The 24,903-nt window shown below is 42.7% G+C and overlaps 2 protein-coding genes across 2 annotated transcripts in view; both read right to left on the bottom strand.

Annotated features, from left to right (window-relative positions):
• The window catches only part of sptb (spectrin, beta, erythrocytic), a 42,520-nt gene extending 33,892 nt beyond the window's left edge, over positions 1 to 8,628 (bottom strand). The window contains 2 exon segments of the mRNA XM_020616602.1: positions 4,147 to 4,362; positions 8,311 to 8,628. Of these exon segments, the coding sequence (XP_020472258.1) occupies positions 4,147 to 4,306 (160 nt within the window). The 5' untranslated portion in view covers positions 4,307 to 4,362; positions 8,311 to 8,628.
• Positions 8,629 to 12,016: 3,388 nt separating this feature from the next.
• The window catches only part of stard9 (StAR-related lipid transfer (START) domain containing 9), a 36,764-nt gene continuing 23,877 nt past the window's right edge, over positions 12,017 to 24,903 (bottom strand). The window contains exons 22-32 of the mRNA XM_020616643.1: positions 18,024 to 24,770; positions 16,891 to 17,094; positions 16,549 to 16,726; positions 16,273 to 16,419; positions 15,935 to 16,034; positions 15,553 to 15,719; positions 15,334 to 15,398; positions 15,001 to 15,203; positions 13,664 to 13,743; positions 13,145 to 13,303; positions 12,017 to 12,484 (exon numbers count right to left, since the gene is read on the bottom strand). Coding sequence (XP_020472299.1) covers positions 12,383 to 12,484; positions 13,145 to 13,303; positions 13,664 to 13,743; positions 15,001 to 15,203; positions 15,334 to 15,398; positions 15,553 to 15,719; positions 15,935 to 16,034; positions 16,273 to 16,419; positions 16,549 to 16,726; positions 16,891 to 17,094; positions 18,024 to 24,770 — 8,152 coding nt within the window. The 3' untranslated portion in view covers positions 12,017 to 12,382. The remainder of the gene's footprint in view (positions 12,485 to 13,144; positions 13,304 to 13,663; positions 13,744 to 15,000; positions 15,204 to 15,333; positions 15,399 to 15,552; positions 15,720 to 15,934; positions 16,035 to 16,272; positions 16,420 to 16,548; positions 16,727 to 16,890; positions 17,095 to 18,023; positions 24,771 to 24,903) is intronic.

Below are 24,903 nucleotides of genomic sequence, written 5' to 3'. Positions count from 1 at the left end.
ACTTTCAAAAGAGACAGAAGAAAATGCTTGAAATCAATAAATGTGAAACACAAAAGGTTCTTCATCTCTGCTTCTATTTATTACTGATGTTTTTCTGCTATTGTTGTTTTGTCCCACTTCATTCTAGTGCCGTCTTCACAAGATCTCCCTAACAGTGGGTAAATAACATTTCAGGAAATGTAGTGGGTGGATCGATATCCTTGGCTTCCTGATTTGGGAGAGCTTTAAAACTTTGTCACTTCACGTTATCAGTTGCCTCTGCAGTCTTCAGAGCCAGTCGATGCTTGAAATCTATTGTAGCAGAGGCAGAAAAAAAAAACCTCCAGGTTTCACTCTCTGTTCCTGTATCTCTTCCATCTTCTTCCTCTGACTAATGCACTCCTGTCATTAGGGAATTGGACAGCATAGTGCAAAGCTAACAAAAATCCACAGTGATGGCAAATCTCTCTTAAAACCTTATTAACATAGGCAGGGAATCATTAATCCATCAGAGAATTGACTGTTTTTTTACACTGCCAATGCAATCATTCAGGAATAAAATAGATTAGAAACAAAACAGACTTTGTTCTTAGAAACCGTTTGTGAAGGGTAACGGCCATATGGAGAATAAATGACAAGCTAAAATGATAAATGTGTTTTTATTAAAAAAAAAAAACTATTATACCTAAGGGTACATAAAGCTACTGTACCTAGCAATGAATGGCTTTGAAGGGAAATGCATAATAACCATTTTAGAAGTTTGATTATGAATTATTCAAGACTAAGGGAACAACTGGGGCACAGCCACAGCTTCCTGAAAATAAATAAATTACTACCCAGTACATCTAATAAATGGCCACTATGGAAGCTCTGACTTTGTTGTTGCTGCTGTTTTTGAGTTCTCACAACAAAATGACAAACTATAACCTCACACTTGCTTATATCGCAGCCCAGCCTCCCTGCGATCACATCCTGGCATAAACACAAACACAAGTTGGGGGGGGCATGATTGGAAAAGTATCATCTGTCATGTGCGGCAGGAGAGAGTGGACAAGCTCTCTCTCTCTCTCTCTCTCTCTCTCTCTCTCCAACACACACATGGAGGCACAAGCACACACAGCTCTGTCAGCAGGGGTCTTTACCTTGCAACTGCCTGAACCGTCCCTCCAGGATAGAGTTGAAACAGATGTTGGAGGTGCTGTAACTCAGCCAGCGCGCTCGTTTCATACTCTTGGCCGAGGAGGAAGAGGTGGAGGATGAGAGGAGGGGGCCTGGTGGCGGGTGAGGGTGAGAGTGCCGCTGACGTCTGGGGGTGCAGGAGGAGGACGAGAAAAGTATCATGTGTCATGTGCGGGAGGAGAGAGTGGACAAGCTCTCTCTCTCTCTCTCTCTCTCTCTCTCTCTCCAACACACACATGGAGGCACAAGCACACACAGCTCTGTCAGCAGGGGTCTTTACCTTGCAACTGCCTGAACCGTCCCTCCAGGATAGAGTTGAAACAGATGTTGGAGGTGCTGTAACTCAGCCAGCGCGCTCGTTTCATACTCTTGGCCGAGGAGGAAGAGGTGGAGGATGAGAGGAGGGGGCCTGGTGGCGGGTGAGGGTGAGAGTGCCGCTGACGTCTGGGGGTGCAGGAGGAGGACGAGGAAGAGGGCGAAGGTCCCGTGGGCGCCACCGTGAGCGGGACATGCAGGAGGGTGCCGTTCCTCTCCAGCTGGTGCTCAGGCTTCTGCGGTTTGCTGCTGCTTCCCTGTGCTGTCTTCTTGTTTTCGGGTCTCTGAACCCGGTGAACTGGCGGGGTGCTCCTGCTTCTGCTCACGCCGACCCGCACGGGGGCCTCTTTCTCTGACGGGTTATAGGGCCAGCCGGCGGCCTCCTTGGTCCCTCCACTGATGCTCCGGATGGCTGTGGTCTCCCTGCTGCTGGCTTTCAAGCTGATCTTGACCTCTCGGAGCCGGGGTTGGCTTATAGGTCCAGCACGCAGCAGGCATGGGCTGCTCATCCTGACCCCCAGACAGCAACAACAACACAGCCTAGAGCCAGCAGAGGAGCTTGGCACTCCACGACTCTCCTCTTCTCTGTCTCTTGGCTCTCTGTCCTCCTTTCCAGATCCCTCTCATGCTCACTCCTGCTCCCTCCCTCCCTCCTTCCACTTTCCTTCTCACTCTCTCCTCACTGCTGCCCTGATGATGCTCTACTGTACCTCTGTCTCAGGTGGCACGCGGGCTCAGACAGCCTTCAGAGCAGTTTCTTCAGTCTCATCCATACATACAATACATTTCAGTACGTCCATGTGCTCCCATGACTCCCTCCCTCTACCCAACACTCCCACACAGTCGTGACACCATTGAATTGAAGTGTACGACTGATACAGTTCTGCCAATAATCCAACATAAAACTGTCTATCTCAATGGAATATGGTTGTTTTATCCTCATGTAAAGAGCAGTGTAAATGGATATATACTGTGTTCAGTCAGGTCTGTGGGGCTTTGAAGCCTTGCTGGGCACATTTTTGTGATTTAACATGAACTGTAAATCAGCAGTGGGTGTCATTCAGAGCCGCTCATCTCCTGCATCTCTCTTCACCATCCTCCCTCCTTCTCCCTCTCTCTCTCTGTCTTTCTCTCTCTGACAGGAAACACTGATTGCATTACAGAAACATCAGTGCAGCACCACTCTAACACAATATCACAGACACCCACACAGAAGCCTTCACCACTTAAAGAGGCAGGAAGAAAAGTGGTGAAAGCAATGCCCCATAAACAGTCTGGACAAGGCTCAAACCATTTTGGCACAGCCAGATGGAGGACTGAGTATCACACAGTCTTAAACACTGAGTGCTGAAAGCTGGCAGTGAATGTGCAGATCAGACATTCTGAGTCATACCTTTAAGATTTTCTTTTTTAAATACTATTTACGACCTACATATTTTCAGCATTAACCATTCAATGAATTTGTATTCTTTCAGAGACACCTGCATCAATGAACTTACCATTTATTAAAAAAAATGATTATACCATTAAATTTGGTGAGAAATAGAAAACTACTTCCCTCTAAGCAAACACATTAGGTTTCAGTGAAGTCAACAATGCTCACTGTTACTAAACTATAAAAGCTGCCACATGCACCTGTACTGTGTGACATGATTGGACGGCACTAGCCAGCTAGCAATGAAGCGCCTGATGCATGTGAGTAAGCCACAGCTTGTTAACAAGGTGGTATGATATGTCCAGAATAATCAGGTAATGCAAGTTTAAAACACACTTGTCATTGTCTCTGGTGTCAGATAGCATCAGATACCAAGAGGGATCAGTGAATCAACCAAGACCAAACCCTTTTTAAGACAGAGGTTGTGCTCATCTGCTTGTTTTTACACATTTAGGAAACCTTTTTCAGTTAAGTGAAAAAAGGTGTTGTTAAAAACCTTGCATTTCCAAAGGAAACAAGGTAGCATATTATTAACAGCACCTAAATTCAGAGATAGTATATGAATTGGTATCATAACATTTGAAACAATACAAAGCCCCATCCAGAAGTCCCTTCTCCTCAGAGAAGAATTCATGTTTCACTACCTTGTGACCGACCTCTCCTGTGTCTGCAGCTTTATAGACATGAGCATGATACGACCCCTCGAGTCCCCTTCTCTGTTAGGCCTCCTCCCACCACAGAGACACTGCTATTTTAAAACCCACTGGTGGGTCATGCTTACCAGCTTAGCCAGAAATGCCAGAGATCAGTGCTATGAAAGGCAGACAGGCAGGGCAGCTGGCCAGATCGGTCAGACAGGGGGCATTCTGGGAATGTGCAAGTGATCCCAGTTACTTCCAAAGGGTGTGGAGCCAGCTGCTGGGGATGTGTTACACTATGATCAACATGCACCCAAATACACATACACACAAAAGCACCTGCAGAGATCTAGCTGGGAGCACTGAAGTAAATTCTAAGACTGCTTATGGTTTGATTTAGTCTTTCTTTTTTTTTTGGCTAAATTTGATTGAAGCGGAGTGTTTTATTGAAGCCCAGTCAAAGTTAAACAGACAACCATTATAGCTGACACCTTCTGCCCTTCCAATGCTCTTAAAAAAAGCTGCTGTCATCTCAAAACTCTGTCACACAAATACCTCAAAGGGGACAAGGTGCAGCCTGTTTACTATGCAGGCACTCACCTGCAAGGGCTTTGATGCGTGAGCGCTCAAACAGCCTGGCAGTGCTGTTGTCATTGTCTAGTTCCTCGTCAGAGAGGTCAAAGCGGGCGTTGATGTGGCTGTACTGCTGCGTGATCTCCACACTGTCAAAGTCTGTGGTGGAAGTCACAGTGGTAGCCATTGTGGCGGCGTCCTCAGGTGCTCTCAGAGAGGAGAGCCTCAAATACTACAGGGAGTCTGAAACAGATAGGAAAGATATACAGGAGAGATGTCATGATGAATTGATTATGATGATTAATGGAGGTTCACCATGTACAAGACTGAAGCTGAGATGACTTTAATAATAAAAGTCTATCACATCAGTACAAACCTGCAGAAAACAGAAAGGGCTAAAGCTCCCTGCCACTGAAACGGGAGCCTTTCTCTGTGCTCATACAAGATGATTTGAAGACACAGTGGTCTAATATGCAACCATCAGTGCACAAAAACATAAGATTCTGGACGTTTCCAACGTTCCATGTTTTACTGACTGACGCAGCCCTAAATTACACTGCATTGTCATTTCTATTGCTTACTTTTTCTCAACCACCAGAAATAAATTTGGCAAATTTAAGTGATCTCATTGTGGCACCGATAGATTTCTTTCTAACTGGCCCCACATCATCTTGTTTCTCTCATAATCTCCATTTTGTGTATGTTGCTTTGCTCAACTGTCACCCAGCGGTGAGTCTGAACTCTTTGTGCTGAATGGCGGGTGAAGGGCAGCAGCTCTGATAGCTCTATCTGGGTGCAGCATAGCTCGCTTATCATGTCACACAGGGGGAGGGAACCCCCCCCCCTTTACTGCAGAACATGACAAACCCACCTTATTTTGAATGATGCCGCTTGCTTAATATGAACTGCGAGCGTGTGTGTTTTTGCTTGTTTTTATTGGTGGGTTTTCCTAATAAGCACATGAGGTGAGGCACAGAGTCTAACTTGTGTTGATACAAATACAATTCTGAGGTATTTACAAGTACAAAACTTTAAATGCTGGTGTGTACGTCTACTCTACTATCACAAAGGTTCAACATTTGCCTCTGAAGCGCACTGCAGTGGAAGTATAGATTAACTCAAAATGAAAAAAAACCTAAGTAAAAGTAGCTCAAAACTGTATTTAGGTACAGTACTTGAGTAAAGGTAGTTAGCTTCTTTCCACTACTACTACCATGAGCTCAGAGTGTGACCACAGAGGATGTTTGTCTGGTGCATTCAGAGTAGAGGCCCTCATGATGCACAGTGATGGCATCCTACAGGTCTCCCTCCTCCTCCTCCTCAGTATCAGTACTCTGCAGACAGCTGTTATCAGCACAGGGATGCTCCACCCACCAGTGGGGATCCCCTTATCACATCACACACAACCTGGACAGGACCACACAAGCCCTCTTTACACAACGCACAAATGTATATCCACAAATTGTCAGCTGAATATATAACCTAAAAGACTCTAACAGTGCCTGAGGACTACCTTACTGTGTGACAGAGCTACCACACACAAACTACAGCAAATTGAATGTGTGAGCTGAGATGTATCCTCGGTGATACTGTACTAAACTCCATTTAAAGCTTCATAAAGACAAGCTGGCCTCCTGCTTAAATGAGCTTGTGACACAAGGGTCATAAGATCATTACCTCCCACAGCAGGTGTGTGTCTGTAAATAAAGAGGTGTCCTTAAGCAAGAATTAGATCTCTGGCCACTCCATTAGGTACACCTGTACAATTGTATGCAATTCAATGCAACACTTCTGCCTTAACATGTTTACGAAGCTCAAAATGTTTCAGTTTTTGGTGAAACTGTCATCAATGTATAAATTGTTGTACTGGACTACATTATATCCAAAGGTGTTCCTAATATTCTGATATGTAGTTGAGGAGGACAAAAATATAGAAACACCTCTGGAATCTTAATCTGAATCTTAACAAAGGCTCATGGCAGTCCATCTAATATCTGTTGAGACTGACCCCTAGCTTGTCAAGAAAGCAAAATAACAATCGCAAGTTCCTAGAGTCCAGTTTTTAAAATTGTATGGTCTGTATAAATACTTGAACAAAACCAAAAGATGTGCAATTTACAAGGATGCGCAGCAGAGGAAAACAGCCCCTGTTCTGCATTTGCTTCAAAATGACAAGATATTTGACAGGTACTCCTCTGGCAATTAACTACTCAGTCAACAAATGAATTAACCAGTTTAAATTTACACTGAGATGTGTAAATTACATATTTGAGACAGCTAATCTATTCTTAAGCTATTAGGTCTCTACTGATAAGATAAATGATAGAATGCTTTGGCACCATGTTTCCACACATGGGCCAACATTTTTATAGCCACACACTGGGAGTGGATGAGTAAATGCTGGATTATTTCTCAAAAGCAGTAAAATGTCAAAAAAGGTTGATAAAGATGGCAGTGAGACATTTTCCAGATATCCAAACGTTGCTTGATCTAAGGGGGAAAAAAACATTACATTTTTTCTGCTGTGAAATGACATTAATGCAACATTAATTTTGAGATATATAGATGCAGTTCTGCATATAATTGCCTTTGGAGCGTTTGGAATAATGGTTAAGAAGTGTAAATGAGTTTTTTTTTTTTTTACATTTGCTGAGTTGAAATTCTCTAAAGCCAACACTGTGCCTTGTTTATGAGGTGTGAAACAACCGTCTGCAACAGTGGCCTTTCCTGCTTGTGATTTTAATTGTCCTTTGTTGTTATTACAGAACTACAGTGTAAACAAGGATGTACAATACAAGCAGAAAATCGGCACCTGGCCGCAGGCTCCCTGCTGTTAGCAAACTCCCTGCACTGCACTCTGAGTAGCACAACACATTAGCTGGCAAAGAGTGAGCACATTATTGTGAGTCAGATGGAGAGGGTGAAACAAGAGATGGGTGTGGCAAAGATGTGTGTGCAAAACTGCAATAGCAGCAGCTTGACTGAGGAGAGGGAGACCTGTGGACCAGCAGAGACTAAACACAAAAGATTAATATGGAAGGAGAGTTGGAGGGGCCCTGGTTAATGGACTGTGCCACCACCAAAGTCTGCAATTAGCAAGGTATAAGGGGAAATTGTCTAAAATGAGTTTTAAAGATGCTTTGGCATAATTCATGTTGCAGATCGATTATATATAAGCGGGGGGGGGGACTTCCTTTGTTGTGGTCAATAGTGTTTTGACTGCAAAGACACTGAGGCTGATCTAGTGAAAGGTTATAGGAGTCGATAGTAAGCTATTCCTGGAGCGTGTTTACATAAAAGTCCCTGCTCTTCCAGACACAGGGACACACTCACACTTGTCCTTTTAAGGGGAACTTTCATTTCTGTTATTTCAAAGGCCAATGCACTGTTTTAGATCAAGGATGGAATGTGGATTGTTAGGTGCTTTAGGAGACAGACAGATCAAATATATTGGAACAAAAACTGAGGTACTTTACTTTGCACTGCCATTTCATTCTACTATATAGGCTACTTCTGCTCATTACATCTCAAAAGGAGAAACTGTCCTTCTAACACCTCTAATTATTTGACAGCTTTATGACTAGTCACTTTACAGATTAAGATTTTAGAAGCAAAGTGTATCAATCGATCCAAATATAATTGAAAACAATGATAGTATATCCATATTTACCAGCTACAACAATAAAATGCAACTTCCACGTTAACGCAGTTATAATAATTCAAGAAGAGCCAGGGCTCTTTTATCTAGTTTTTCAAAGCAGGACTTTTAGTTGCACTTAAGTATTTTCGTATTGCAGTAGCTCTATTTTACTGATCGGAATACTTCCTCCACCCCTAGTTAACATTACAGCATAAGCTAAAGCGCACTTTTCCAGGCGCAAACACGCACAGTGGCGTCATCGTGCGTAATTTGCCTCCCCTGCGCCCGAAAAGATAAAACTGATACGGCAGGGACTTGCGAAAGTTTTGCTCAATTAAAACAAATAGTGGCTCGTTTTAATAGAATAGCATTATTTGACATGGCAGCCTCGTCCAACAGGTGGTTGGGAGGAAACTTCAACTACAAACGGCAAACACATAGCCTACATGGAACGAGCACTATTCAGTGACTGGTGACAGAAAGTATTTGGCCAAAGATCAATAACTTCATTTAACAACAGCGCATCAGCTCTGCTTTCAATTTACACTTACTTGCTTCTGGATGTTATCCTGTCCGAAAGTGTTTATCTTGAGTCTTCTCCCTGCCAACAAACCAATTATAATCCCATAGAAGCAGCGGGGTCCTGGTCAGAGGGGACAGAGGTCTCCACAGCTCGAGGTGGCCACGGTCCTGCTCAGGGAACGAGGGAAAGGGGTTGAAGGCACCGTGCGCTCCACGGTCATTCCCGAAAGCCAGCGACTGACCCACCCTGCCAGGTTAAAAATAACGTGGGCGCATCCAGTACATGATCTGTGCGCGCAGGGGACGGACATTCCTGAGAAGAGCTGGTGACTCTAAATGGCAGAGACACTTCTGATCTCCTATGCACCCCGCCCCGGCCGGGGTCTAATCGCGCGCACACAACACCCACCCACCTACAGAGACCAGTTCAGAAATGTCACCTCCACTGCTCTGTGTGCCATTTGCATGAAGGGTAGGGGGGAGGAAATGACTTCTGAACATGGAAACATGTCCATCAGTCACAGCCAGAGACCCCACATTTAGCATTAAACTGCAATAAAGTCATATTTAGTAGTTTACAACAGCCCAGCACTGCATGCTGTTTGCTTTAATTCTCCTTGAGAGGTGTCTAGTACTTGACTGGAGCCCACCTGTAGCAAACTACAGTAAATTGATTGGACTTAGCTTAGTTTAGAAAAGCACACCACTACAATATATAAAGTTCCCACAATTCACACTGCAAAGCAGGACAAAACCCCCAAGTCAATAAGCCCCAGGAACTCTGTAGCCCTCTGGGATGAGACAGTGGCAAGGAATAGATCAGAGCATTGCTATAAAAACATTTCTTAAGTCCTGAGTGCTCCCTGGAGCACAGTGGGCTCAATAATTATGAAATGGAAGAAGTAGGGAACCACAAGGACTCTGACCAAACTCTACAAGGGCCTTTGTCATTGGCCTAAAGGTCAATCTAACAGAGGTACACAAGTCCTTTGCAGGGACAGAAGGAAGGATGACCAACTCAGTAGCACTCAATCGATCAGGCCTTTATGGTAGGGTGGTTAGATGACAGCCTGGAGTTCACCAAACTGCATTTAAAGGATTCAGAGAGGAGGAAAAAGACTCTTGGCTCTGATGAGATGATAATTAAACACTGTGGGCAGACACCAGGCACTGCTCATCACCTGGTTACAACCACCCCAACAGTGAAGCATGGTGGTGACAGCTACATGCTAATGGGGGTGACTCTCAGCAGCAGGAACAGGGAGGCTTGTCAGATCTGAAGGATGAATGCAGCCAATTACAAAGAAGTCCTTGAAGAAAACCTCCAGAATGAAAGTGATCTGAGACTGGAGCAATGATTCACCTTTCAAGACGCCAATGACTTGAAGCATACGGCTTTGGCACAAGTCTGACTGTCCTTGAGGGGCTCAGCCAAAGCCCAGACTTAAACCCCATTTAAAACCTGCAGAGAGAGCTGAAGACGGCAGTTCGCATGTGCTTCCCATCCAGTCCGACACAGCTTGAGAGGATCTGCCTGGAAGAACGGGATAAACCGCCCAGTTCCAGGTGAACTGGATACAACTTAAACCTGGAACACAAAGTGTCATAAAGGTGAAGGCATCTGAACACTTTCTCAGGCCACTGTAAGTTTTTCTGAGGAATTTAGTTGGAACAAGAGTCTGATAAAAACATGACACTTGTTTCAAGAAGATTCTTCTATCAAAGAACAAGTCAACTGTTATCCACTGTGGACTTCTGGTACCTGACAGTTTTTGGCAGGTGTTTTTCCAGTACCGAAAGGCAGTGAGGTTCGATACCCAGCCCCTAATCAAGACCGATTATTGCAAGTTATTAATCAAAGATTGATAGTAACAGTAAATCCAAAAACAAGAAATTCACTTAAAAACGGAATGTATTTATATAAAAATGGCCAAATAACATATTTGCAAAAGTAGCAGAGTGAGTATAATAAAATACATTTATAATACACTGTCAAAATATAAATAATGCTTTTTACACAAGGAAATGGGCTTTTTAAAATACATATATACTCATAAAAAATAAATCAGCTGAAAAGCTGTTTTCCTTCACTCTGTGACTTCAGTATTTTTGTCTTTTTCTGCTCGCTCCACCCCAAAGCGTCTTTAGCCACAAACTGAGCACAACTACTCTAAATAATATGGCTTCAGATGACCCAGCGTTGACTGGGAGCAGTCTCGTCTTTCATCAGCTTCTGCATAGTTTTCAACACTGTATAAACAGAGACAAAGCAACAACCATGTTTTAATATACAACATTAATAAAACAAAGTGTTTAACGAGCACCTGTAATGCACCACTGTGCTTGGCTCGTTAAAACACATTCAACTCTATTTCAAACAGAAGGCACGAAACAAACAACAGACTTCAGAAACAGGTGAGAACCACAGCTCTTAGAACCAAGCTTATACATTTGGGTACTATAAAGTACTACTGAGAAAAGGGGGCTCAGAGGTCTGGGTCAGCTACATAGCATCATCCCCAGAGCTGCTGGGTAACGTCAGTAACTTGCTCAAGGACACATCAGCAGGTCAGATGTTTGCTGACTCATGGGCTTGAACCAGAGAGCATGAATTGAAAATTCATCTGCCTACCTGCCCTTTGACTTGTGAAATTCAAAAGTTCCTCACTTGTTTACCCTCGCTGTTCTGCTACAAAAGATTTGCTTTCTGTAGAGAGAGAGCGATGCTAAGTGGTTAAAATTTGCAGGGCCTACATAGATAAACACAAATTACAAATGACAATCACAAAATATCTAAATAATTCATTACATTCTTTCAATACATTAACTTTCTACCCATTCAATTGCCTAGACTGTATAGAAATTTGAGTTAAGAAGGGTCTAATCTGGCATTATAATGGTGTTAGTTACATATATTTCTTCTAATCTTCCACTTCACATAAAAAACAGCAACACCCTCCCCACGACCTGTCAAAACAATAGTGTTCTTTGTGTATGGCAGAAGCCTTTTCTTGTAGCTATTTTTAAAAAAATCAATTACATTAATAATAAAATATGAATTTAGGTTGAGAACTGAATAAAAAGGATCCCTGCTGCTCTCCCAAAAAAGGCAGTCCATACTACCTTCACTCAAAATAAAAATTCATTACATTTTTATAGGTTGAACACTATTTGAAACCTTCAATTCAGGTGTTACTTCATTTATAGAAAAAAGAAAGTCAACTGACTTATTTAAATACTTTACCACATAAATGTGTCTCATCGTTCCAGCTTACATTTTACTGACATCATATCTGGGAAATTTCCCTCCACCTCTGTCTAAATAAGTTACAATAACAAAGTACATACTGCCAAAAACTGACTGACCCTGACCTGGGAAAAACTGATGCTTTCTACAGTATATGGCTTGAATCTCATGTGTGCTGACGTGGCTGCAATGTTAGCCAAATCTGTTTATACAGATGCAAAGAAAACTATAAAGGGAGCATATCTGCATAATGAAAATATAGGCAACCAAACTTCTCTAACTTCAGATGATCTGTTGACCAACTCTTAAACTTCAGTGTAAATGTTCTGCGATGCTAAAATTGCCGACCTAACGTGCACTATTTGGCTGCCAACATTACAACATAGTAGGACTCAAAGGACACCACATTTCTAATCGGCATTAAGGGAGGTAAACGGCTGGTGCCAGCCAGGTTACGACAGAATCAGTAAAGCACTTCATCAAATAAATGCACAGACTAGGTGGGAAACTTTATGGCTATGGATAAACTGACTAAACGTGTCATGCAAAACTTTCCCTTTAACATTTCCATAGATGTCTATGAAATCTTTGGTAAAATAGGCTTAAGATTGTTAAAAGCATTCATGTACAAGTATAAAAATACAGTTTAAATATTTAATTAAAAAAAATACCTTCATACAAAAAAACCTGCTTCAACCATGTAACTGGAAACGAATATAACAGTGTTCATGAAATAAAAAAAAAGTCAAGTAAATAAATTTCAGGTGCAAATTCAAAAGAGAGACTAACTCCACATCAGAGAGAGTTCAGTCTAAGTGCTCATGGCTTAATGTGTCTTCACGTGTCCGGCGGATTTATGAAGCCAGGAAAGTGTCAAGGTCAGCGATGACAGCTGCTTGTCTTCTGGCAACAGCGCTCAAGAGTCGGTGAGAGAAAGATGGAGTCCCTAGGTCCACCTTTAGGAGACAAGAATGGCTAAGTAACAATACAACAAAGACAAAGATGACTTGCATACAGCTTCACACGCTGACCATAGATTTGTACAGTCAACTGTATAATCAATGTTTTTCACTTCACCTGTCAGTGGTCATAATGTTATGGCTGGTCAGTGTATAGAAATCACCATTACTATGTAAAACTATGATGTATGTCGGTTTAAATTTTTAGCCACTTTTGATAAAAAGATATGTCCAGGGGATCCTGTAAATTGTGCAGAGTTGACAATATAGTAATCAAAATGCCACTGTACTATGCTGGTATTACTGAGACTACCAGGTGGGTTTAATTCCTTCATTGCACTTTTAGAGAATTAGAATCAGAATCAGCGTTATTGGCCAGGTGTGTTGGACACACGAGGAATTTGACTCTGGTACATCGGCTCTCAATGTGCATGTACATATCCCCATGCAAGGGGCAAGTAAACAGAGGCTGGACAGATATTCTTTCATTATTGTTTCACAAAGCCTTTATAAGTATTTCATACAGACTGAATCAGTTCCACAGTCACACACAGGCTGCCCTTCTGCATTAGAGGGGGCTTTTTCTGGCAGTTTAAACACGGAGGTGTTGCTAGTGAGCACAACAGATTACTTTATACAGCAGCTGTTGTATCTCACCTGCAGCAGGTAGGTGACCCTGGTGACATCTTTTCCACTGTGTCTAATTGGTTGCAGGACCCAACAACTGGGCATCATTTCCCCCCGCACGGCATCCAAACTGGGACGAGGCAGAGACTCCTCGAACACTGACTGCATTGCCAGCACACACAGGCCACCCTGAGGTAGAGAGAGAGGAGGAGGAAATAAATCATCAATAAAACAGTGCAGCCTTTTGATCAGTCATGAGGCAACTATACACAAACGCTGACACCCGCTGTCTCTGGGTCAGTGTTGTTTATGTTCAGAGTTTTCTGTGAGCAGTGTTGAAATGGCATGTTCTACATAGTGCAGATGAAAAGCTGTTTGCTATTAAATTACATTTCAAGGCACATAACTGTCTGATCCTGGGTTCGTGCCATATGGAACTGTCTCTTTCAAACTGAAGCTTGATTTTGTATTTAATGTTCACTGGACCTTGTACAAGAGTGAGTGACTAGAAGTAACAAGCTGCGGTGCAGCAGTTACAGCTGTGCTTACCTGCTTGGACTCTGTGCTAATGCAGCAGAAGTCCCGTGGCTGACTGAGGTGACAGGTGGATGGATCTGTTAATATGTAGACTGAACAAAAAATACACAAAGAAAGAAAGCAGCAGAATGGACAAAATTGCTCACAAAAACCACAAAAACAAAGTGATATGATGGAACAAACCTTTACTGCTCAACAAGATTGGAAAGCAACCTTTTTCCACCATCAGTAAAAAAAGAAAATTCCATGTTAATCCAACACAAACTATTCAAATGAACTCTGCATCAGTGTGTAGAAATAAAAAATACAAAAGCTTTGAACAGGGCAGTGTAGATGAATTAAGAGAAGACAAATGACGCTGCAAGTGCAACATAGTGCAGGTGTGAGAATGGAATACAATATACTTGTCAGTGACGAATGAGACTGTGAACTGTACTCTACTAAAGATAGCTAATGCATAGACTTGCTGGCTCTGTAAATGCCTTACAAAAATGTATATTTGTGGCAAAGACAAAACATATTTTTATATAGTTATACTCTTGCAAAAACACAAATGATTTTTGCAAGATAAACGTTCCCACTGCATAAAGCTTACACTGCAAATAAACAGCAAACTATGTTATAATCTGCTTTCCTGTTGTGATTTACTGTTACTGTAGGCTGACCACAACAATCTATTTCATCAGCTAGTTTTATCTCACACTGCAGCACCCCTGTATTAAACAGTGGTGGAGGAAGTATTCAGGTTTTTTACTAAACTAAAAAAAAAAAAAAATACAGTAACAGTCAAATGTTTGGACATGCTTTCCCATTGAACTGAATGGGAAAGTGTGTCCAAACTTACACATACACACACACTTCATTAGAAGTAAATGTATGCAAGTATAAATAGCAAATTGTACATGAAGTATCCAACATAAAAGTTCAGAAAAATGACTTTGTGTGCTAAACTATTATGTACAAGTTATTTTTACTAATGCATTAAAGTGCAGGTAGGGGTTTACTTTTAGAATTGGCTGAGACGGCGCCATCTCTGAGCCAGCTTATATACTGTGAGGTAACTGAATCCCTAAAAACACATACAATTTTATTTAATGATCATTCATCATGATTTTGAATATATAATATTAACTGGTAAAAGAGCTAATAGCAATATGTTAGATACGTAAATATGTTGGAAATATAAAGTGGCATGAACTGCAAACAAAAGTAGAGTAAACATATCTTAAATGTATTTTTACATGTAGCCTATGAGTAAACGTACTTTGTTATCCTCTACGATCAGTATTAACTATGGTCATTAATGGAAACCAAGTGAGGATATGGGCTAAGCAGAGATGTTAGCTCACCAAGCTGAGCGCTGTCATCTAGTGGTCGTGTCCAGACAGAAAGGACAGACTGATTATACATATGGCTTTTGGACAGCTGTGAGATGACGCTCCACAGGGTGTCCAGGGGTCTGTCCAGCTGCCCTGCCCCCAGGAAGCAGTGGGCCGATGGGCCAGATGATGGCTTGTAGTAAGCCTGGATACCTCGTTCTTCTCCTTGGTATCTAAATAAAGACATAATTAAAACAATAGCAAATTAACTGTATTTATGATTTTGAGGTACTGAAGAAAAGCCTTCACTTTGTAGTTGTTCTAAACTAGGAGGTGTGTTTTGGAGGAAGCGACTGAGCTCACCTCCAACCTGCTGTGGCCTTGCCCATCACCAGATTGCTCAAATCTCCGGAGGAAGCCAGTTGTACCTGTGGAGAGAAAACCCTTACCATTAAAACAGATAAAAATACCTGAATGAGAAAGCTTCATTTAAAAAATAAGCATTCAAAAATGGTAATATTTAACACAATGGCTGGGTGTTTGATCTTTCACAGGTTTTCTCTGAACTCAGGTCAGTGCTACCTCAGCTAGAGCTCGCCTGAGGAGAGTGGATGTGATGTCCTGATAGGTTGTGGATATGGAGGAGGTGGAGCCAAAGGAAGTGGTGCGTTGGCGTGGACAAGTGGGGGAAGACGGAGATGAAGTCATCAGGGGTTCAAACCCGGTGACAGGAGGCTCATGGTGGACATCTAAGAAAACATATGGACCGAGATAGAGCAAACATAGCAGGAGTTTAGGTGACACATCAGTGGCAGTGAAGGACAAAACTCCTTTGCAAATTATTTTTGGAGCAATCTAGAATAATATACTATTGATTTCTAATTAAAGTTATATAATAAAGACAAGTTGAGGATACTTTTGATTGTTCTGTCTGGGCTTTGTGAATCACTTGTCCAGTCCTTACCCTGGGCAGACAACCAGACTCTCTGCGTCTTCACACTTGGAGGACCACATATAGGAGGACGTGTCCCGATCTGCAGCCCTTCACCCTGAAACCCTGAAGTCTGAACAAAAACAGCAATATCAATATACCTGACCTCTGTGGTGCTCAATCAAAAAAGAAAAATGAGAACAAATACATAGAAATATTACTGTTGATGTTACTCCATAAGATATTTATTGTGTGTAAATAATATGAAACCAGTTTTTAGGTGAAAAACATCACTCTGAATCCACTCATCATAGATTCCAAGATATTAAATCTAAATTATTTAAATTTCCATGTAACATTAATGCACCAACCTGTCCAGTCACCACTGGTCTATTGCCGTGTTGTAGCTGGACAGTGTTGCCACTGTTGTATCCTGATGTAGGTCCAGAAGAGAGACTCAGGCTGGATCCAGTGCATAAGGTGCTGTTGCTGATTCTTGCCCGATGCCTCAGGTCATCCTGCGTGACACATACAGTACAGTAGATGGAGATACCAGTGAAATCAACAATTAGAGGAGAATTAAAAAATTAAAAACAAACAGTTAAATGAAACTATTTGATACCACAACGACACAAACTGATGCTGACTTCTTGAGACAGGGTCTGCAGCTGAAGCCTCCTCTTCTCCTGCTCCGTCCTCTCTCGCAGTCGTTCTCGTGCTTTTGCAATCTCTGTCCTAGCTTCTTCTCGAGCTCTGCCATAGTCACGCAACAGCTGCTCAATGTCAGACGGATACTTGCCCTCTCCTCTTGGAGGATCTGGTACTCTGTCATAAGAGTTTGATAAGATCTCAGGTAATAGTCACTAAGCAGCAGTCACAGTATATTCAACATGTTACACATGTTTTTGATAAATATCCTTCTGTTGACACTAAACATAAAAATATTCATGTATCAAATTCAAGTGGCCATTTGGCACTAACTCTGTTACCTGGTGCTGTCTATGACCTCCTGGCGGAGCTGTTTCAGGTACTCTTTACGCCGGCTGGGCATGGCAGCAGATACTTTGGAGGAGGAAACAGCCTCTTGAGGACAGCAGTGAGGATGTTTGCTGGGACTCAGACTACGAGCTCTCCGAAAGGTCTGGAGATGAGCTTCCCTCTCCTGCTTCAAACCCTCAATACTCCTGCGGTGTCTGAAGGGAAACAATTCACAGAAATAGAAAAAACAATTAAACTAGTGAAGCCACAGAAGATGCATTTTACAAATTTTACAATACATTCAGTGCAAAGATGCAAAAATGTAATCACAGTGAACCTTGATTTTTCAGGTACTGAAATTTGGAAACTGGAAAAAGTCCTATAATTCCTAGTGTTAACGGCTGCAATAACTGATTTTTTTGGCCACCTGGGGACATTGGAGACAAGATGTGAACACGACATATCACCTTTAGGATGATACAGTATGGAAAAACGCTGCTTATTTACACTTAAGTTAGAGAGAAACATGATCATACATTTGGGGTCATGATTCTAGCCACCTGGTGAATATTAGTCCAGTATTCAGCTACTTTAGCTCTGTTTTTGGTCTTTACTTCTTAGGGAATTAACTTCTAAAATTAGCAGCCAAATGCTCCACTATGTTCACAAGCTAGCTGCCAACTTTGCCTGCTAGTTGCTGCTAAGCAGGTAGTGTACAGTGGATTTTTAGAGGCTTTTAACAAAAACAGCTGCAGGCAAAAAATGATGCTATTAGAGCAGTAAACAAAAATAGTAAAGGCTGTGGGCCAGACAACTAAACAATGAGCTGAAACTCACTATAAAGCTCAGTAGAGCTGAGGAGAGCTTCAGATTCTGGAGTTAATGCTCTGTAGGCTCATCACTTAGTAATCCTTTTCACATGGTCACACAGTTTTCATTGTCATTTGATACACACCAAACATATGCTATAACCTCTTTACAACAATCCCACACTTGAAAGTTAATGGAAAATGCACTTGTGATACCAAAACTCAAGCATCATACTGGCATCAGTATCAGTATTTTCCAAACCCCTAGCCCTAATCAGTTTCAGGTAATATTGTTACATCAAAATAAAGGGTATTTAGGTCATGTGTATCCTTACCGATCATACAGCTGCTGTTTGGTAGGAGCAGAGGTCAGTGGCTCTGGTTCTTCTCTGGATGTGTGTGACAGCATCTTCAACAATGTATCCGTCTCACCCAGTCCGTAATGTAGCTTGGCCTCCGTCAGCTCCACAGTCAGTGGCGTAGGGTTCATATTGAGATTGACTGTTGCCATCACCTGCTCTCTCTCCTGTCGCAGCCTCTCTATCTCTCTCGTCCTTTTGCCGCTTTGTGCCACAGACTCCATATTGGAGCCACAACTTTCCATTTCACCCCACTCAGCACAGCTTTTGCTCTTACTAAGGTCATTGTTATGAAATGAGGTCAGCTTGTTAGAGGGTTTTGATCGCTGATGGTTGATGCCTGACCAGTTGGTGAACTTATTGTGCATTGGAAGGTCTTCTGGGACTATCCGGTGGTCATGACATGGGGACACGCTGGTGACAGGTTTAATGTTCACAAGGATGTCTGTGTTGCACTCACTGGGCACCAGTGACACTGTGTCATCCTCTTGAAGTTGAACAGTCTTGCTACTGACTGGGGAGGAGTTGTATGAATCAGTGCAAAAGTCCACAGAATCACGTGCTGGTTCTCCATGTCTAGCTTTACCCTGCTGTGCATGTACATCAGGTGGTCTTAATATAGGAGAGACATGGTTGTGCAAAGTTAAACCTTTGGTAGAAGTCCTCACCTGTGGAGAGCTCATCTGCCATTGTGAACTTGGCTGGTGGGTGTCCTTGTCTTTACAGGTAACATTTCTCCTGTCAGTGTCTGTATATTTATCCAGTGATGAGCTAAGGCTTGTAGAGCATTTCTCAGATCCATTAGGACTGAAACAACTCATTTCACTCACTATCTCAAGTGATACATATTCTGATTTCGCAGAGGAAACATCACAATCTGGTCTGGGAGCTTCATCTGAAACAGATGTGCAATCTGACTGTTTTCTAGAAGACACAGTAAGGCTGTGTTCCTCAGTAGGATGGTTTGTCTTTCCATCTTTATATTTTGGAAGACATAGTGTTGTCTGTTTATCTTTATGCTTTGGGTGTAATTTGGCTCCCACGGTCAATATGGGAGATGATGCACAGTCTGTGTATTTAGCCTGTTTTTTTGAACACGGTGGATCATTTCCTGTAGACGGGCTACAATTTACTTGGTAGCAGCTTCTTGATGACCTGCGAATGATTTCAGAGACTGCGACACTTCTGTGACATGGTGCTTCCAGCAAGCTTTGCTTTGAGTCTCTAGAAGGAGCGGATTTTACACGTCTTTGACATTCAGCTGCAGTCTTCACACGAGGTATTTTCAAAGGGACAGCCTCTGACTGCAGTGCAGCAAAGGTATTAAAACTTAAGTCAGGCATGCTATGCATCTTTTTATCTGCGTTTGCTCTAGTTTTCGCCACACAATGCACATCCTTGTCTTGTGATACACTGACACCCTCACAGCCAATCACTTTAACTATCACATTGACTTCATGAAGTCTCGACATTTCCTTGGATGTTTGATGAACAGCAACTTCCTCCTCTGCTGGCCTTTCGGTCTGGATCCCAACATCTACTGCGGTTTGCGTTGAGCACTCTCTCTTGGTGCAGTCAACAGACTCACTATAAGAGATGCTAATATTTGACAAGTTGACACTCCTCCTCGAACTGGACCTGCGAACTCCACCTGTTCTCATTCCTTGGACGTCCCCCAGCAGGTCTGACGTGTTGTCAATGAGCTTGGAGAGGTGAACCGACATGCTTTCCATGCTGGCCCATGTAGGAGATTCTTTAATGTCCACTTTAGCTTTCTGTGTTGCAGGTACATCAGTGCAACTCCTTTTGTGACGATCTTTCCTCTTACTGCAGTTACTCGTATTTACTATTGAAAGCCCACGCTCAGTTTGAGTGCTGTGTTCACATGTCGTCGTCCTCCTCGGTGCCGGCATTTTGTTCTCCTGGGACTCTTGCTCAGATGAGGAAACAAACATGAGTTTATCCACATGACTGCAGCTGTTACCAAAACTACCAGGAACATCATTACTGGAAGAACTGCAGTTGACCATCAGATTGGCTAGGCGATCACTATCATCAACGGAGGCCTGCTGACAGGCTGCAAGCTGCGCTGGTTTAGTCTCTTGTTCCTTATAATCCTCCATACTGCTAAGTGTACTAGAGAGCCCTTTGCTGGTGACATAAGTGCTCAGATGGGAAGTGAAAGGAGAGTTCTGCCCATTCAAACCATTGTCGACACTGCAGCATCTTGTTATATGTTTTTCAGCACTGTTTAAAAGCGGAGATTTGCAGGATAGGTCAGCAGCACTCCCGAATGTGGGGTTCCTACAACAATGTTGGTTTGAGTCATTGCCTTGCCACTGGTGAACAAAAGGGTTGATGTCACTAGAGGCAAAATGCATAGCAGATCCCTGAGACTTCAGTGAATGTTGTGGTTCACCTTTCTTTGCATACGAGTGGACTTCTTCTACATTTGTCTTTTGTGACAGTGCGTGAGGGGGTAAAGAGGGTCTTTTTTGGATGCAATCCCTACTTAGTTTTACCCCAGGTTTTCCTTGAGCACCATGAGAATGAGTCTTTATTGTAGATTTACTCTCTGGCTCCAAAGTAGAAATATCTGTGTCATTATTAGTAACCTGTCTTACTTGTTGTCTGCCATTACTCAGAGTGCCGAGCTTTAGCCATTTAAAAGACAGTCTGCTGTGATGCACTCTGGAGGTGTTGTCATCTTCCTCATCCTCATCTGATGACTTAAGAGAGGACTCAGAGAAAGAAGCAGGATGAGTCTGGCTCTTAGACCTTCTGAACCTCTTAGACTTGGTCTTTTTAGGCATAAGAGCAACATTAGCCCATTTATTACCAGATGTGTTTATGTCACTCTCTCTGGAAATGACACATCCATGGCAACTTGTATTTCCAACACAATTTTCCTGTGGCATTTTGTGTTGCAGCTGCATAAAACCAGAAATACTTGCTTCACATTTGGACTCATTTGCAAAAATCTTTGAAACCCGTGCTTCAGACTGGTAGGTCAATGTGTCCATTTTTATTACACTGTTTCCTTTGCTGCCAGTTTGAGAATCTTTATCGAAGTTGTGTGAATTAGATAAATTCTGGCATTTGTTGTTGTAATTCATGTTTACCACAAAGGTCTTAGCCAAGTTATCTGAATGGGTTTGTGGACAGCTGAACTGGTCCTGTGCAGTGACAGAAGGTTTATCTCCTGGTGTATTGTCTATTTCAACATTTCCATCATGGACAGGAGTAATAGAAAACCCATTCATAGAGGCATTCACATCAGTAGTTGCATTCTGGTTGCTGTGATGACTGAGTGCTGTTAAAGGCTCTGTGTCAGGTAATAATTTCATGGTTCCAGGTGTGTCAGAACTACTCTGGAAATGTTCAATCATCCTCAGTGAGTTTTGTTCATCTTCCACCCCGTATGCAGATTCCACACCGACAACCTTTACATGGTTAAATTCACAGTTTACCTTCATATCAACCAGGCTGGAAGGTGTTTCATAGGGAATATGATGAAGTTGTGGGCTATCGGGATCCATGCCAGGAGCATCAGAACATGTTTGGCTCTTCACTGAGCACATATCACTGATGGTAGAATAAAGATGAAAAGTCATGTCACTCATTTCTTGAGACAGAGCATTGTTCTCCACAGCATTTCCTTGAGAACCGACATATTTCTCTGTTGAAGAGGTGTCAGGCATTGAGGACAAACTAACTGGTTGCAAAGTGGAGTTGCTGTTGTCCTTAGATTCCACCTGGCTATGTTTTAATGTGATGTTTTTGAAAGAGGAGTTTAGGAAAAGACAATTATTCATTGGCTTGTTGTAGGTCCCATCAGAAAAGTTATGAGCCTGGGCACTCTCCAGTGTTCCTTCAGCAAATGTAAGGATATTGCTCTCATGGTTAGTCCTCAATTCAGGTGGCATACGTGATGCCGGGTGCACACTTTCATCTTTCATTTCCACTGTATCATGTCCACTGAGGTTTGTCCCTTCATCTCTCTGCAGTTTCTTTGTCCATCTATTTTCATGACCATTACAGCCAAAATGAACTGTACATGATGCTAAGGCATTCAGGCTTTGACTGCTCTCCTTCCTGCCACCATCACTGTCAAACACTGACAAACTCATGTGTTCTTTCACCACTTCAGAGATTCTCATGTCAATGGCACTACAAATAGCATCTGACTTGCATATGTGTTTTGTGTTTTCTTGATGTTTTCTGTAGCAATCACTGTGGAATTCTCCCCCTTTTGTTTCTGCAAACACATCTCCCTTTTCAAATACTTTATCTCCCACAGAGGCACCATTCTGAAAACGTTTGTCACCACATTCCAAATCCTTAAAGACTTGTCCAAGTTTCCTGCTCATGTGATCAGAAGCGGACAATGCCACTGAAGTCGATATGTCTTGGCTAACACTACCTTCAGCACAAGCAGGATCAAATCCGTGGCTGTCAGTTTCCATAGCAGATTTCTCCCCTTTAGTGTCACTGATGTTGTTATAGCAATCTAGCCAAACATCTTCTTGGCTGCCAACTGGTGTCGAGCTGAAAGTTGCCTGCTCTCTCCTTTTTGGAATTTTCAGGCTGCCCATGAAAGCATCCTGGTCTTTGTTCCTCTTCCTGGAACTTTTACAAGCAGATTTAATACACTCCTGATGTGGTGCAGTGTACTTCCCAGCATCTTTCGTTTCATCCCCTTTAAGTGATGCATCTTTGGTATTCCCAAAATGATACTGCTGTACATCTTTCAACTTTTCTGTTGCACTATCTAGATTGCACAGTACATCATGCTCAGTGTCAGATATTGCCTGTAATGCTTGATCTTGATTAGTAGGATTTGTAGAGAAATGCATTAGTGACTGACAGCCTGAGGTGCACATTTCACTGTCAGAGGATATAGAAATGTCATCAGCTACCATATCAGGTGCATCTGTAAGCACTGGAAGAAAATTTGATGTTGCTTGTGCAGTTTGGTGAATCCCAGTGGGTGACACAGAAGTGGCCTGATCTGCAGTAGATAAGAATGCAGAATTGTTGCTGCTGCTGTAATTTGGAGTATCTGTAACCATCTTTTCCATATGCTCTGACCATTGGTCTAACTGCTCTACATCTTCTGGTGTTAAACTCCGAGATTCCCCTGAAACCTCAAGCCTGTTTTCCTGCACTGTTACATCTGCAACCTCAGTGCTGGTAGACAAGCTACAGCTTCTGTATCTGCTCTCAGAGTTTGACAGGCTCATACTGGTCGGACTGGCACTACTGCTGCTGTTCTCCACATCTCTCACATCTCTGAATGACATTTGACTTTGGAAAGGTAGGGAATCCCTGTGAATCCTTGGACTGTCTGCTGCATCAGCAGAAGACCAGGGATCAGTGAGTGCCACCAGGTTTTCTGGCTCCCTCACACTGCAGCTGCTTAGGGAGTGTGGGCTGCTAGATGAAGTGGTCTGCATGTTCCCAAAGTCCTCAATCAATTTGTGCACAGTGTCTTTGCCTGTGGAATCTGTTACTAATGGGCTTTGAGACAACAGACTCCTCGTTACTCCAATTTTCCCTTTATGTCCCAACTTTGGGGAGCCTTGCTGGCTCCAGAATGCCTCTACTGGGATTACCTGAGTTTTCTGACAGGTGCCCCATTCCACACTACTCTCTGCTGTCCTGTTCTGTACCATGGATGAACGAAAGCAATCTGTTACCAGCGAGTAAGTTGGCACAATTGTGCGGCTCAGCCTCTTCACTGTAGAGTATTTCCCACTGCTCTCCATTGCCAAGGAATCTTTAGACATCTGACTGTCTTCGCTTTCTGCTTCACTCTGAGCTGCTTCCTCATGTCTCAGTTGCTCTGCTAGAGCTGTTGCATAAGCGGAGGACAGGGAATCAAGAGAGAACAGGCTCTCACAGTCTGACGTTTCGTCATCCCTCTCCTCCTTCCATTCAAATAATCCCTGCTGCCTCTCGACCCACCTGCTCATCTTGTTCATCAGAGCCTCGGTACTATGCCACGGCCTCTGTCTTAAGTCCTCAAACAAAGTTCTTTGCTCAAGCGCCTCACATGAGACAGCTGTTTTAAGGACACATTTGCTTCGGCTTATACTGGTATCTTTTAGGCTCCTGTCTCTTTTTTGTCTCCAGTGAAATTTGCTTGCTTTCTTACCCAGAGATTTGGGGTCTTGTCCTGCATTCACACCTGAGGGTGGTATTCTGAAGACTTTAGAAAGAGCTGTTTTTAACCTGGGCCCCACAGAACGAGAGAACGTTTTCCTTATGGTTTGCAGCCTGCTGTTATTTGTGGGTGATGGGGTTGTCACGTTTGTACAAGGGACAATCTGCGAACTGGGTTCGTCTGTTGTGGATCCTTGTATATTTTCTTTGCTGACCTGCTGCACAGTAGTTTCAAGTAGTGACTTGAGAGTAACTGTTGAATTCGGATCAGATCTGTTTTTAAAAGACAGATCTCGGTTTGGCAGCAGGGGTTTCCTTTCTGGCCGTTCCCGACAGGGCTGAGCTTGTGGCTTTTCTCTGAAAGTCTGTCTAATGTTTTCAGAAGAGCTTACTCTACTGTGACAGGACTGACTTTGCCCTAAGATGGTCCCAGAACAACTTTGTGCCCTTTCCCGAGGAAGACACTCATCCGAAACCCACTTCCTGCTGCCAACAGAATCAGACGCTTTGGAGGAACTTAAAGTCAGTTCTGTGGATCTGTTTCTCTTCAGGAAATGTCTGTTGAAGAGAGAAAGACAGGCCAATCGAACATCTAAAGTTGGGAAAGTATTTGCATACAGAGAGGTACAAACAACCATAAAACAGCTAGAGATTAATAATTCTGTACTGCATTCATCTCTATTTGTTAAGC

Source organism: Monopterus albus, unplaced genomic scaffold (genome assembly GCF_001952655.1).
Source record: "Monopterus albus unplaced genomic scaffold, M_albus_1.0 scaffold176.1, whole genome shotgun sequence".
NCBI lineage: Eukaryota > Metazoa > Chordata > Actinopteri > Synbranchiformes > Synbranchidae > Monopterus > Monopterus albus.
The sequence above is the reverse complement of the archived record's forward strand: the minus strand, read 5'-3'. Positions and strand labels throughout refer to the sequence as shown.